The following is a 13,913-nucleotide window of genomic DNA, read 5'->3' on the forward strand; positions in this document are numbered from 1 at the left end:
ATTCCTTTCCTACTTTTTACGCGGTCCTGCAATTTTTAAACTGGTCGAGCTTGATCGAGCTAAGCTATGTACAAATGGGACCCAAAATTAATTTTAGATCTGATTCAATGCATCGGGCTACTAGCTTTAATCAATTCGAGTTTATTTCGAGCTCAAGTAGGTTCAAAACTGTTTGAAATTAAACCTAATTTGTACCTCTCTCCGTCTCCACATGAATCTCCCTTGCATTGACTCTCTCTCTCTAATATCATATATGAACATATAATAGATAACATGACAAGCTCTAGAGAAAATATTACCTCTAATGCATATTAGATAACCTTTTGACTTAAAAATTTAAATTATTAGATAACATACCGATACTATATATCATACATTCAATGCTTTCACCTCCATCACTTCACCTCTATCATACCAGCATCAGCCAAAAGCACAAAGACCACCTTTCTCCAGTGGTCTTGTTTTGAAGCACTTATCCTTGGCCTTCTACAATGCCTTGAGATCTAGTAACCAGCTATGATCTCTTATGGTTGTGTAGTAGATGACAGTGATCCTCAACAAGGCATCCCTGGCCTCATTTGCCCTATGCCTGAGAGAGATGGCCCCACGTCGAGATACTATATAGCGATAGACGAGGAAAGAAGTTCTTAGAGGTACGTAGAATAAATTTATACCATGCAATTCTCTATAGAAGTTTTCAATGACAATGATTTTGTGATTAGCACCACTTTTTTTTTTTAAGAATTTGCTTATTTATAATCCCACAGAGATCATTTTTATCATAATTTTTTAAGACTATTATTATTATTCTGACAAACTATCTATCTTTAACACTACTTAACTCTAAACTATGGTAAGCAAGCGTATATATATATATAAAGGATTAACAAACAACATAACCTACAATACAAGCATAAATTAAGGTTATAATGTCACAATCTTTGTTGACACATACACTATAGCCCAAAACAAAACAAATCCTGAGAAAGTTAGTATGAGGGTCCCACATCGACTCAAACAACAATTAATAAGAAAAAAAAAACAGCCAATAAAAACAACAAATCACTTTATATAGTTGGGGAAAGAGAAAGCTCTAGCTACACTACTCCTCCTTATGTATCAAGGAATCATATGCTCGGATGAAAAAAGAAATCTTATTACTAAAAGTATAATTAATAGATAGTAAACTTAAGTTTTAAACGTGTATATAAAGATATAATTAAAGAACTAGCTTTTGAGAGGATAAACATAAGCGATCATCATGATCATCTTCTTGGTTATCATCTCGATCATCTTCCTAGGGTGCAAGATACTTTGATTCATCCTATTAGAATTAAGCATGGGTGAAATCAAACGAATCGGATATTGAATATATTCCGGTGATAAAATTACTAAAATCTATAGATAATTAGTAAATAAATGCGAAACTTAGAATAAAGATTCATATAAAAATATTAAAAAAGTCTTTTATATCACTATTTTTTTTATAACATTTTAAGGTAAATAATATGTAAATATTAATTCAGATATTATAAGATAGAAAAATCTTAATCTATATATGACAAAACTCGGATGCGAAATCAAATCGGATTTGATATATGCACTATCTTTGCCCTTCTCTCCTAATTAGATTAAATCTCTCTCTCTCTCTCTCTCTTTATCTTCATCTTTTAATTGCAAAGATATAGATGAGCCAAGGTGGTGCATTTTAATACTAAAATCTTATTTGTTTGTAGAGTGTTTGTGGGCATATTGGAGTATATTAAGTTTGTTGAATTATAACGGGTGTCCCCTAGGATCCGAACCCAACTATTTGCAAATAACCCGGCGTGACCAAGCCCAAGGGAATCGGCTCGGTTAACGGGTTAACGGGTTAATGGGGCTTATCAGGTCGACTTGCCACCGTCGCATCACAGCCGACCAATTTTCTTCTACGAATCTTGAAAAGCTAGTAACGTACGGCGGTGATTGGCTCGACCATAGCGAATAGAGCGGGTGAGTCGGCGTCCCTATGATGAGGCGCACGTCCGATAGAAGTGCGGATTAAGAATAACTCTCCTCTATCTATCGGCGGTTCTCTCCTCCTCTCTCGGTTCTCGAACTCGTCGTCTTCGTAAACCCCCATCGCTCCTCTCCCGTTGCCTAGTCTCCACTCTCAGGCCGCCGCAAAAGCCGCCGAAAGACTCTTTCTCCCCGCTGCCGGAATCCTTCTGGAGGCTCTCCGCCGTTGGATCTGCCAGATTCCGATCTCCGCCGTTGGTCGGATTCGCACTCTAGCCCGGGAAGCTCTCGATCTGCAGTCTCGTATCTTTCCCGAACAGTAACGGCGTCGGTATCGGATCGGGATCCTTTTCTCTGTGCGTGGCAATCTATCGATCTAGGGTCGATCCAACGCCCTGTGGGTCTTCGCTGCTCTGATCTAAAGGTAAATTACTCTTTTTTCCTCTTTTGGAAATAAAAAGGTTGGATATTTCGACGTTAGTGATAATTTACTTGTTAGTTAGATCCTCTCTTCGCGAGAAGACGGGGTCAAATTGCTTCCTTAGATTGGAATTATTCCTTTTTAAAGGAAGTGACGGAATTTGTTTAGTTTCCTAGTAACTGCAGTTATGCAAGATCTAATTGACACACGGATCGTGCGTCGTGGATCTACTGCAGATGCTTTTTAAAGGATCACTTGAATTTTCTTCTATAGAAGGTGAAAAAGTTAAACCATGACTGTCGGCAAGGTTACGCATTCAGGTTGAAGCTTTCATATCGTAAAAGATCTAGATTAGTTTTCTTTTCCCTTTCTACGTCCACTGTGCTGCTTCTGCTGAAGCTGGATCTGGAGCATGAAATACTCTTCTTTGGATTACAAAATTTTGGAACTTGCATAAAGACAGCAAATGCCGTAAGATTCCCTTCTACGACACTTGAATACTTACCCTACAATCAGAAATAGATTATAAAAGATTGCATAGAGCTTTTGAGTTTGTCAACCAAAATGCACCCAGTACCCTTCAGAATGTCAGGTTGTGAGCATATGGCTGACATATCCTGCTTGAGTAGCCACTCTAGTTCTTCAGACCATCTAGCCATGGAAATTGAGTGGATAGAGAAGGATTTTGTGCCTTGATAGTAAAATTCTGGTAATTTAGCGTTTCCAGTTTTGGATGAAGAACCAAAAGTTTTTGGTTATTATGTAACACTTCTCTAGAGGTGATTATCATTGTACATCCAGTTTGTGTAGAGAGATGAGAGAATATAGGTATCTCCAAGCTCTGTGTGTGTGTATGTGGTTTTAAGAATCCTAAAGAATTAATTACTTCATGTGGATTGCACATGAGCATTAGGTGAAAGATGATATATAGCAGCGCCAAATAAAATAAAAAAGAATGCAGATTTTCTACTCATTGTATAAGTATTACTGTTGTGTAGAACTTAGAGTGGCAGCTAAACTTACTTTCTCTTTTTTCTCTTTTCCTTCATGTCTCACTTCTCTTTTCTCTATTATCTCTCCCATTATACCATCCAAATATAGTGATAATCTAAAACATCTTCTGGTATTACTATGCCAAAAAATTTCTTTGATTTTAATAAGCTTGGTTACCACTTAACATGAAAAGGAGAGAGGTACATGTCTCCTCCAGTATTATTCTGCCCAAATTTTCCTTTGATTCTAATAGTGTTGACTACCACTTAACATAAAAGGTAGAGAGTTATATGTCCATGACATTTGTTATCCCCATTCCTCTGTTCTCTTCTAGAGATCCCAATTTCATTGAACTATAGAGACCATCTTTTATTGGATGAATGTCTGTGAAAATTTTGTTTGCTTCTCTGTCATCTTATGGATTGTTATTTTTCATAATGATGTAGCACTGAATTAGCTAATATAGATATCTCTGGCCAAAGACTAGAATTTGCGAGCAATTTTTGTCTCTCTTCTCAAATTCCTTTTTTATCTTTCTTTCATGGTACTCATTTGCTGTCGGTCTCTTGCTGCTATTTAGCCTTCATTGGAGTTTGCAACGGAGCTCTCTCTGCATTGGAGTCGTTAATCATCTATTACATATTCCATTAGCTAGCTGTTAACTTTAGTTGTCACAATCATTGAACATAAAACAACCAATCTTAATTGAAAGGTATCCTCTGTTTATATCATTCGAAGTAGCAGTATCTTGATTGTATAGGCCCTATTCAATTTTGAAGCTATCGATCAACTCTATCCTTGTAGGCTTGTAGCCAGGCAGATTTGTTACTGAAATTATGATTATGATTTACTATTATACCGGTGAACAATTTTTTCGAAAAGTTTAAGTTAATCTTTTGTATTCTAGCCTAGGAACCACGGATAGTCCATTTTTCTTCCTGTACCCGTATTCTATACATATTAAATATGGCTCGAACATGACTAGGATACATATCAAATATATTTTTGAAGTATCCTATATTAAAGTAAATCATTTTGATTACTGGATATGGCTGGGATACGTGGGAATATGGTAGGATATGACAAGGGATATGTTTTCAATGTAATTTGTTATAGCAGGTTGGTTATTAAGTCAATTAAGTGGTTTAAACTAATTATGCCAATTTAAAAAAAAATCATTAAACTTATTAAGGGATGGAATAGGGGAAATTGGGTGTTCTCTTTCTTCCTGCGTGTGCCCTAGGTGGTTTCTTCCTTCTCAACGGGATTTGGCAGTCTTCGACCAATTTGATGGAGGCTCCATCTATTTTCTCTCTCATGCAGATAAGCTTCTCTCCCTCTCTCTATTCTTTCCCTCCTCCCATTCATCTCTCTCTTGTCCTTTTCCCTCTCATCTCTCTCGCCTTATGAGATCTACAGTGAGGACGACCCCTCCACTTCCCATTTCCCTCTTGCTACTGAGAAGAGAGGCAATTTTCTTCGTGTTTACATTCTATCTGGTAGAAATTATATATGGTTGTATTTGGAAGGTGGGCTTTTTGAAAACTTGATAGATGCTTGATTGTTTGATGGTTTTTCTTCTCAACATGTCACTTTAGTGCAGTTTCTGTTCTTGATAACCTTCTCTCTACTTTCCTACTTTCCTTGAAGTGCCAAGTCTAAATTCATGACTTTATAGAAGTACAGGTGCATGACATGGATGAAGGGTTATAACTTATTATTCTGCATGTTAGGCTTATGTGCTAACTGCTAAATGACCTGAAAATTGTAGGTTGATAATAATTAATTGTGGCAAATTTATATGAGCTAGATGCATGAATATTAAACAGTCAAGTGCTTCTATGTGCTACAGATGAATCTTATTGGGTTAACCCAAGATTATAAAAAAGGTTGTTGCTTCAAGTTATATACAGAGAAAAGTGAAACAGTGCACGGCCATGGCCAAGAGTTTCATGTGTCAAACCACTTTCTTCCTATTGGTTTTCTTAGGAATGTCAAACATTTGATCTTGATAGCTTTACTAATTTACTTTTGTAGAATGCTAAATGAGGTAAGCAGCATGGATTTAACCGAGTTGTAAGTTACATGAAATAATTGGTTGATCAGCTGCTCCCTCCTAAGTTCCTATAATTTCTGGTCATGCTTATTTTTCCAAATGTGCTTTTTCAGGATATGTTATGCGTCACATAAATTATATGTTTCACAAACGAAATTAATTGATCTCTATCCTTGTATTCATTTGGATTAAGTCTAGTAGAGATGACATGAATCAAGCTTCAAATAATTATTATGCAATTGAGCAGGTCGGTTCACACAAGTATGCAGCCTATGGGGAATGAAAAGCCAGGAAATGTTCCAGGAAGGCCTTTATCACCATTTTTGGCTGGTTCACAAGCTGTGCCACCTTTCACATCTTCTGGTCCTGTGGTAGGAGCGGGTGCATCTGGTTATTTGCGAGCTGCGGCACCATTTTCAAGTGCTCCACAAGCCACAACACCATTTTCAAGTGCTCCACAAGCCACAGCACCATTTTCAAGTGCTCCACAAGCCACAACACCATTCTTATCTTCTCAGCCAATGACAGGCACACAGACCTTTGGTTATAGAGCACCAGCACCACCATCAATGAGGTCTAGTGGTCCGGCCTCTCAATCCCCTCCATTATCCTATCTTCCACATGATCCAAGTGCTTCTCAGCAAACACAAGCACCTAGGTTTCCTCCACCTGCTCAACCTCCAACTCCCTTGCACGGTCCTCCTGTGGGTCCATCAGCTGTATACGCTGGTGGATCTTTTCGTCCTCAGTCTCAAATGCAAACAGTTCCAATGGGCCCTCCACCTCAAAATTCTGCACAATTAGCATCTAGAAGTAATATGCCTCCACTTCCAGATTCTTCGTCCTTTATGTCCAGACCACCTCCTCAGCCATCTTATTCTAATTTTGTTACAGGAGGTAATGTTCCTCCATCACCTGCAGAGCCACTATTCCCTGGTTCTAAACCAGTTTCACAGCCATCACCACAGACAACTTCCTATGTTCCTTCATTACAACCTTCTTCTTATCATGCTCACCAAGGAGGTGTTGTTCCACCACCACCACCTATTGGAACCCCTGCAGGGTTTAGTTTAAGAGAACAAATGCAATTTCCTAATTTAGGACCAGCTGCCGGAGGTCACCTTCAAAGTCTTGTTGAAGAGTTTCAGTCATTGTCTGTTGGATCTGCACCTGGGTCACTTGATCCAGGTGTTAACCTCGAATCACTTCCAAGGCCTCTAAATGGTGATGAAGAGCCAACTAGAGTTCTTGATTCATACCCATTAAATTGCCATCCAAGATTTTTGAGGCTGACAACACACGCAGTCCCAAGTTCTCAATCATTGCTTGCTAGGTGGCATTTGCCTCTTGGAGCAATTGTTCATCCTCTTGCCGAAGTTCCTGAGGGGGTATATCTCTTTTTGTTTGTCCATAATCAGCTAGTAGTAGTGCCATTTTTATATTTTTATGATCTGTTGTTCCTTTCAGGAGGAAGTGAAGATTGTCAATTTTGGATCAGCTGGTGTTATTCGATGTCGAAGATGCAGGACATATATAAATCCATATGTGACCTTTACAGACGCAGGAAGAAAGTGGCGATGCAACCTTTGTTCATTGCTCAATGATGGTAGGTATCATCATGCTACAAATTTTCATCTGTTTCTTAGATTTTGTACAAATGGTGTAATTGCTTTATCTTATGGTCCTGTGGAATAGGTTATCAATAGATCTTTAGCATTGTTCTCGTCTTCTTCTCCTTTTCTTTTTTTTTTCTTTTTTTTTTTTTGGCCTTGTTTCTGTGAACATGGAATTCTAGGCTGATAATTTATTTGGACATCTTACTGCTGTTGTCTATTCCATCTTTTATTTGGAAGATTTTGGTTGGAGAAAATAGCTGTTGACAAAGTTTTAAATTACCTTATTCATCATCCTGCTCTCCTTAAAAGAGATTAAATTTCTGATTTACATAATTTTCCATTGTAATTGTTAATGTGGATAAGACAATATATGGAGCTCATCAACTTACAAGAATGGTTCATGCAAGAAACTATCTGGAGCTTGAGCTGTTAATGTTAAGAAGCGTCAGCTGAAAGGTGGGATTCATTGTGGCAATAGGTCAATAACCCAAAATATTTTACTTTTTCCGAAGGACTGAGAGTGAAATTTCAGACCTTCTTACTAATGCTAAAAGACTTTCAAATCATAGAGTGAAGGGCATTCAATATAAAAGGATTTATCAACTTGACAGAAGCTATCACCTATGTGAACCTAAAATTTTGAGCAATATTGAAACTGTAATAAGAAGAGAAATATAAATATAGTTATTATGCAGATGAAACTTAGTGTCAGATTAAGTTTCGTTGAGTGCAATACAAATGTTGGGATATTGGACCAACTTGATTTAGTTCAGGTTCAAAGAATTAGGGAGAGGAGAATTGGAACTCACCAAGATATTGGGGCCATCAAATTGTTGTATGCTTTGTTGGGAGCTGGGTTACAGCCTTACATGTTCTTTTTATGGAGATTGAACAGTGAGTCTTATGAAAAATTAACAAGGTTTTTGAGTTGATCTCCTCTTGGGTAACACAAAGTACTGAGCTAGCATTGGAGTTTTTGCAGCAATTCTCTAATTCTGCTAAAGGAGGCAGTGACTGCAAATCCATTTTAATCTGATATTCAGCTGCTCTAATATCTTATTTAAGGGTATAACATGGGTTCCATTATTGTGTAATATTTTTTCTACTTCCATTAGCAGGATAGAAAGGTGTGTATGGTAAGTGGTGTCTCTTGTCTCTCTTAACAAAAGATGATGGTGTCTCGTTTTTTTATTAAAAGATGCATTATTTGAGCTAAACAAGAAGCACATGCAATGGTTGCACCACCTAAGAATTTATTGATTTCCTTGCTTCTCCTTTTGTAGGTTTAGAATATCCATCTTTGCTCTTACTAAGTTTACAATATGATATTATTTCTCTTCAGTTAAAATGATCTTCTGTTCTAAGATATTTGCTGCTTAGAACCTCTTCTAGTTCATGTGTATCTCTTATGCATTCAGTTCCTGGAGATTATTTTTGTGCTCTGGATGCTACTGGTAGAAGATGTGATATAGCTCAAAGACCTGAGCTTTCCAAGGGAAGTGTAGAATTTGTTGCTCCAACTGAATATATGGTGCGACCGCCAATGCCACCATCTTATTTCTTTCTTATTGATGTATCAGTAGCTGCAGTTCGGTGTGGCTTGCTAGAGGTAGTCACATATAAACCTCTGAAGTTCTGTCTTTACGTCTACAATTGCAGCTATTTTCTTCTATAATTTCCTAATGTCCTTGCATTAGTTTTCTGAGCAGCTTTACCAGTATGTTGGATTCCAACTCTGTTTTTAATTGTTTTTGCAGATAACAGCAAAGACCATAAAATCATGTCTTGATGAACTTCCAGGATTTCCCAGGACACAAATTGGCTTCTTGACCTTTGACAGTGCATTACATTTCCATAATTTAAAGGCATGCATTATACCCTAACATAAATAGGAATGCTAAAGTTTTTTTATCTGTGACTTGCTTGATGACATTTGCTCCTTATTTTTCTAGTTTTTGTCTGTCTCAACTTACTGAAACCACTTTAGGACAAACATCTTATGACTACTAACTGTCTCTATCTGTTCCAGTCTTCTTTGTCACAGCCTCAAATGATGGTCGTAGCAGATCTGGATGATGTATTTTTACCATTGCCTGATGACCTTCTTGTAAATTTAGCTGATTCTAGACATGTGGTTGAGGCTTTTCTAGATAGCTTGCCTAGTATGTTCCAGGGCAATGCAAATGTAGAATCTGCATTTGGCCCTGCTCTTAATGCAGCATTCATGGTCATGGTAAGATGTTTATTTAGTTATTTGTTTTGATGATATACTTCTGTTAGATTATATCTTATAGATATCTTATAATTTCTTGGACAGAGTCGTCTTGGAGGGAAGTTGCTCATCTTTCAGAGTACATTGCCATCGCTTGGTATTGGTCGCCTAAGACTACGAGGAGATGATCTTCGGGCTTATGGCACTGACAAAGAGCACACTCTGCGGATACCAGATGATCCATTTTATAAGCAGATGGCTGCTGAATTCACAAAATCTCAGATTGCGGTGGACATATTTGCTTTCAGCGAAAAGTACTCTGATATAGCTTCACTAGGTACAAATGTTACCTTTACCAACCCCCAAACCCTCGGATAAAGAATATTTCATCCTTGTTTTGTTCATCTCTTGGCCATTTTGTCAGGGTCTCTAGCCAAATATACTGGTGGCCAGGTTTACCATTATCCGTCCTTCCAAGCAATTACTCATGGAGATAAATATAGATATGAGTTGGCGAGAGATCTTACAAGGGAGATTGCATGGGAAGCTGTGATGCGCGTCAGATGCGGAAAAGGTCACATTTACTTCAACAATATCTTCCTTCTTATATGCTATAGATTTTGAAGTAATGTTTCAAAAATGATTATTTCTAGGAGAAATGTCATTTTTCAGGTGTGCGTTTTACGACATATCATGGCCATTTCATGCTTAGGTCAACGGATTTATTAGCCCTTCCAGCTGTGGATTCTGATAAAGCCTTTGGAATGCAATTATCTCTAGAAGACACCTTGATGACAACACAGACCGTTTATTTTCAAGTTGCACTATTGTATCCTTTTCTTTTTTATGCATATTAAGTGACTTGTTCATACACTATGCTTGAAAATGTTTTTTCTTTTACTTACGTCATAGGAAAATCTAACCAGACTAAGATACATCATGTTTAACCTAAGAATGTGCCCTTTACACATTCTCATGCCTTAATTTTAGACAAACTAAGGTCTGCCTGTAATATGTCCTCTTTATTTTCTTGCAGATGTGTGAGAGTTTTCTTTTTGTATTTTTAAATATAAGCAAAAGGGATGGCTGCACACCTTCAAACTCTTTTTATAGGATAAATCTAAATAATAGAACAGATATATATTTATATCCGCTTCCCTCATTCTCGGCTCCTCTATTCTACTAAACTGTCAAACTTGTAAGTTGACGATGATATGTCAGAAGGCCTCCACACAATCCTTTGTTGAGATAGAATCATAAACTATTTCATCTTTATCATGTACATCACCAGGTGCTTATAAATCCTTTGGAGCATCTAAATTTTACCTAATGTTATGCATCTGATTAGATTGTACTCAGTGCAACATATGAAAAGCTAATTTTGGTGGCATATTTATATTCTTTTCTTAATATTTGACATATGCGGTTAAACCTACAAATGACTATCAACTGAAAGTGAAAATAGACTTATTAACCTAAAACCTTAATAAAAAGCAGTAATTTGAAATGTATGTTTCAGGCATAATTCATCGTATTACCAGGTGATCCTGTGTAGTACTGCTTACTCTTCAATACCCAAAGTTGTACCAAGTGCTTGATTTATTTACCATTTTGCTAACTCACTATTTGTGCTAACTCCTTGTAAGTGCAAGGTGTACAAGTATATGCTATCCTTTCTAACATATGGGTATAGCACATCGGTGTGGACCTGTTTCCTGCACTTAATATTGTGAAGATGGTACATTTGAATTGTTTGTCCTTAAGCTGTCACAAGATACACATCCTCTTCAGGTGAAAGGCGTATTAGAGTGCACACAGCAGCAGCACCTGTGGTAGCAGATCTTGGTGAAATGTACCGCCAAGCTGACACCGGTGCCATAATCTCGCTGTTGAGTAGGCTTGGTTAGTTGAAACATATATACCTCTTTTGGATGGTTAACATATATTATTTTGTTTTACCTCTTCTATTTTACTAATGCTGAAAGAAATCCTGCAGCGGTTGAAAACACGTTATCCAATAAACTAGAAGATGCTCGGCAACTAGTCCAATTGAAGCTTGTGAAAAGCCTTAAAGAATACAGGAACCTCTATGTAGTACAGCATCGGTTGGGCGGGAGACTGATTTTTCCAGAATCTTTAAAATTCCTTCCCTTATATGTCTTGTGCCTATGCAAGTCTCTAGCTCTTCGTGGAGGTTATGCAGATGCTCCTCTAGATGAACGGTGTGCTGCTGGTTATGGCATGATGATTCTTCCTATAAGAAGGATGCTCAGACTTCTTTACCCTGGTTTATATCGGCTTGATGAGGTCTTGACAAAGGTGTTGTTCTGTACCTGTATTATACTTGTTAAGATGATAGCTACAGGAAGCTTGTTTGAGAAACAACATTTTTCACTGTGCTCTTAACTGCAAATAGATAGTTCATACTTTATTGAAATTTCTAAATGCAAAAGAATACAACAGAGATTTCTACTAGAATATCACATTCTGTTCAGTAAATTTGGAAGCTCTTATGAATGTTCAGTGATCTATTTAAACTAGATCTATCTTAAGGTTCTGAAATTTCTATTGAGAATTTGTTTCATTAGATTGCCATTACAGTTCGTACTGATGTTTTAATAATTTACAGACTTAACCAAAATATTTGAAATTTATGCTTAATCATATAATATGAATCTGAATTTTGCAGGGTGCAGACAACTTTGATGAATCTTTGAAGCAATTGGCCTTAACTGCACAATGCTTAGATGCGAGAGGCCTCTACATTTACGATGATGGGTTTACCACCACCATATGGCTGGGCAGGATGCTATCACCTGATATTGTAAATAGTATATTTGGAGACAACCTATCAAGCTTCCCTGATCTTTCCAGGGTATGGTCTATGCCCTAGATTATGTTAGAAGTTTCTATCTATCCTTCTCTATATCTAGATTATATTTTCTCTCCTTATCAAGTAAATTTGACTTTATTATAAGAAGCAACTAAATTTAAGCATTGTTCTTTAGATAAAATATCTAGGTGTGCTTTGGAAAATCTATGTACTGAATAACACTGAACAATTTGTGGTCATTATTGGAATAATTATTGTCAAATGGATATCTTTGAAGTTAGACTCTAACAGTCTATGAAATCTACAAAAATTTGGCAGATATTCTAGAGCAAGATCTCCTGAGATCCTCATTTAATGATGTACGACACTGTTGTCATTATTGGAATGAATATTGGCAAATTGAAATCTTAAAATTCAAGCTCTAATAGTATAGGGAATCTGAAATTTGACAGATAATCTAGATCAAGATCTCCTTTAGCTCATTTAATGGTGGACTACATTCTTCAACTGTACTCTGCTCTCTGCTCCTTGTACCCAAATATTTTCAGAAACTCATGAATCATTAAGTTAGTTGAGGCTTTCTTTTCTAGTTTTCTGGAATGTCTTTTTCGTAAGTGTTTGATTTAAACACTCTTGATTATTATTTAGAGAGCATATATTCCAAATATGCTAGTCCATTTTTTTGGTAGCTCTTAATAATGTAAATCACTTCATACAACTTTAAATCCAATGACATAAGGCAACATTAGAAGAAGTCCTGATCTCTTATAGTGTGGAGTGTTGACTTCTCCACTTGGCAGTTAGTGCTTCTGTAAAGGAAGTATATTATAGTATAATGCATATTGTCAGTATTGTGGACAGTTGTGACATACTGACATTTTAATTTTTTCATGCATATCTTATTGCATTGCAGGTTCAGTTGCCTGAACTCGACAATGAAGTCTCAAGAAAACTGATGAGGGTATTAAAATTCCTAAGGGAGAATGATCCTTCCGTTTATCAATTATGCCGCATAGTAAGGCAAGGTGAACAACCTAGAGAAGGATCATTGCTTCTTTCTAACCTCATTGAAGATCAGACTGCTGGAACCAGCAGCTATGTTGATTGGATTCTTCAGATATATCGGCAATCACAAGGCTAATGAAAAGGGTGAAATGGCTCCAAACTTCCACCGTTCTGCACCTGTAGAGTCTTCATGTTTACAGCGTGAGCCTTTGTGGGTATTCAGTCCTATTGAGTTTTTTGCACCTTCTTGAGTTGAACTGTGGAGCCTGTGACATGGCAGCAGGGGCAGCCAGATCATCAAATTTTACTCTGGTCTGAGTTTTATTTGCAATATGTTGGCTTGCAAGTTCTATTTTTGGCACTTATTATTATGTGGTCTCCTTTTTGCTCCTTTTTACTGCTGCGTTACATATCTTGCTGTGTCAGAATAATTTAGTTGTTACACTGATGGTAACTTATACAACTGGTGGAGATGGGTACTCATTTCTTTTTCTGTTCACCAAAGATGATTTATATTTGACAGCTGTATAGCTGTACTTCCTTTTAACTCTCCTAATGTTGGTAGTACTTGCTTTTCATGACTACATGACTCATTCTGGTTGTACTGGAAAAATAAACATTGAACCAGAACCTGGATGGAACAAGTCTCATGTTAGCTCAGCTTAGCTTTTCTGCCCTTTTTTCATTCTTTAACTTTGATATCTGCAGCAAGTTCAGAGGCCTGAAGCACCTCAATGAATGTTATTATTTATTTCGTTATGATGAATTTCCCCCTT

At 37.1% G+C, this 13,913-nt stretch overlaps 1 protein-coding gene across 1 annotated transcript; it reads left to right on the plus strand.

The window, feature by feature from the left end:
• Positions 1-2,048: 2,048 nt before the first annotated feature.
• LOC140758821 (protein transport protein SEC24 A) lies at positions 2,049-13,684 on the plus strand. The gene is made up of 13 exons (XM_073095143.1): positions 2,049-2,425; positions 5,719-6,859; positions 6,939-7,077; positions 8,506-8,696; positions 8,845-8,952; positions 9,117-9,320; positions 9,405-9,636; positions 9,724-9,873; positions 9,972-10,128; positions 11,074-11,201; positions 11,296-11,618; positions 11,989-12,174; positions 13,046-13,684. Exons 2-13 carry the CDS (start codon positions 5,735-5,737, stop codon positions 13,271-13,273), a joined length of 3,171 nt encoding a protein of 1,056 aa, XP_072951244.1. The 5' UTR covers positions 2,049-2,425; positions 5,719-5,734; the 3' UTR covers positions 13,274-13,684.
• The last annotated feature ends 229 nt before the right edge of the window (positions 13,685-13,913 follow it).

The sequence above is a fragment of the Typha angustifolia genome, chromosome 4, assembly GCF_048772165.1.
Source record: "Typha angustifolia cultivar Huaian chromosome 4, ASM4877216v1, whole genome shotgun sequence".
Taxonomy (NCBI): domain Eukaryota; kingdom Viridiplantae; phylum Streptophyta; class Magnoliopsida; order Poales; family Typhaceae; genus Typha; species Typha angustifolia.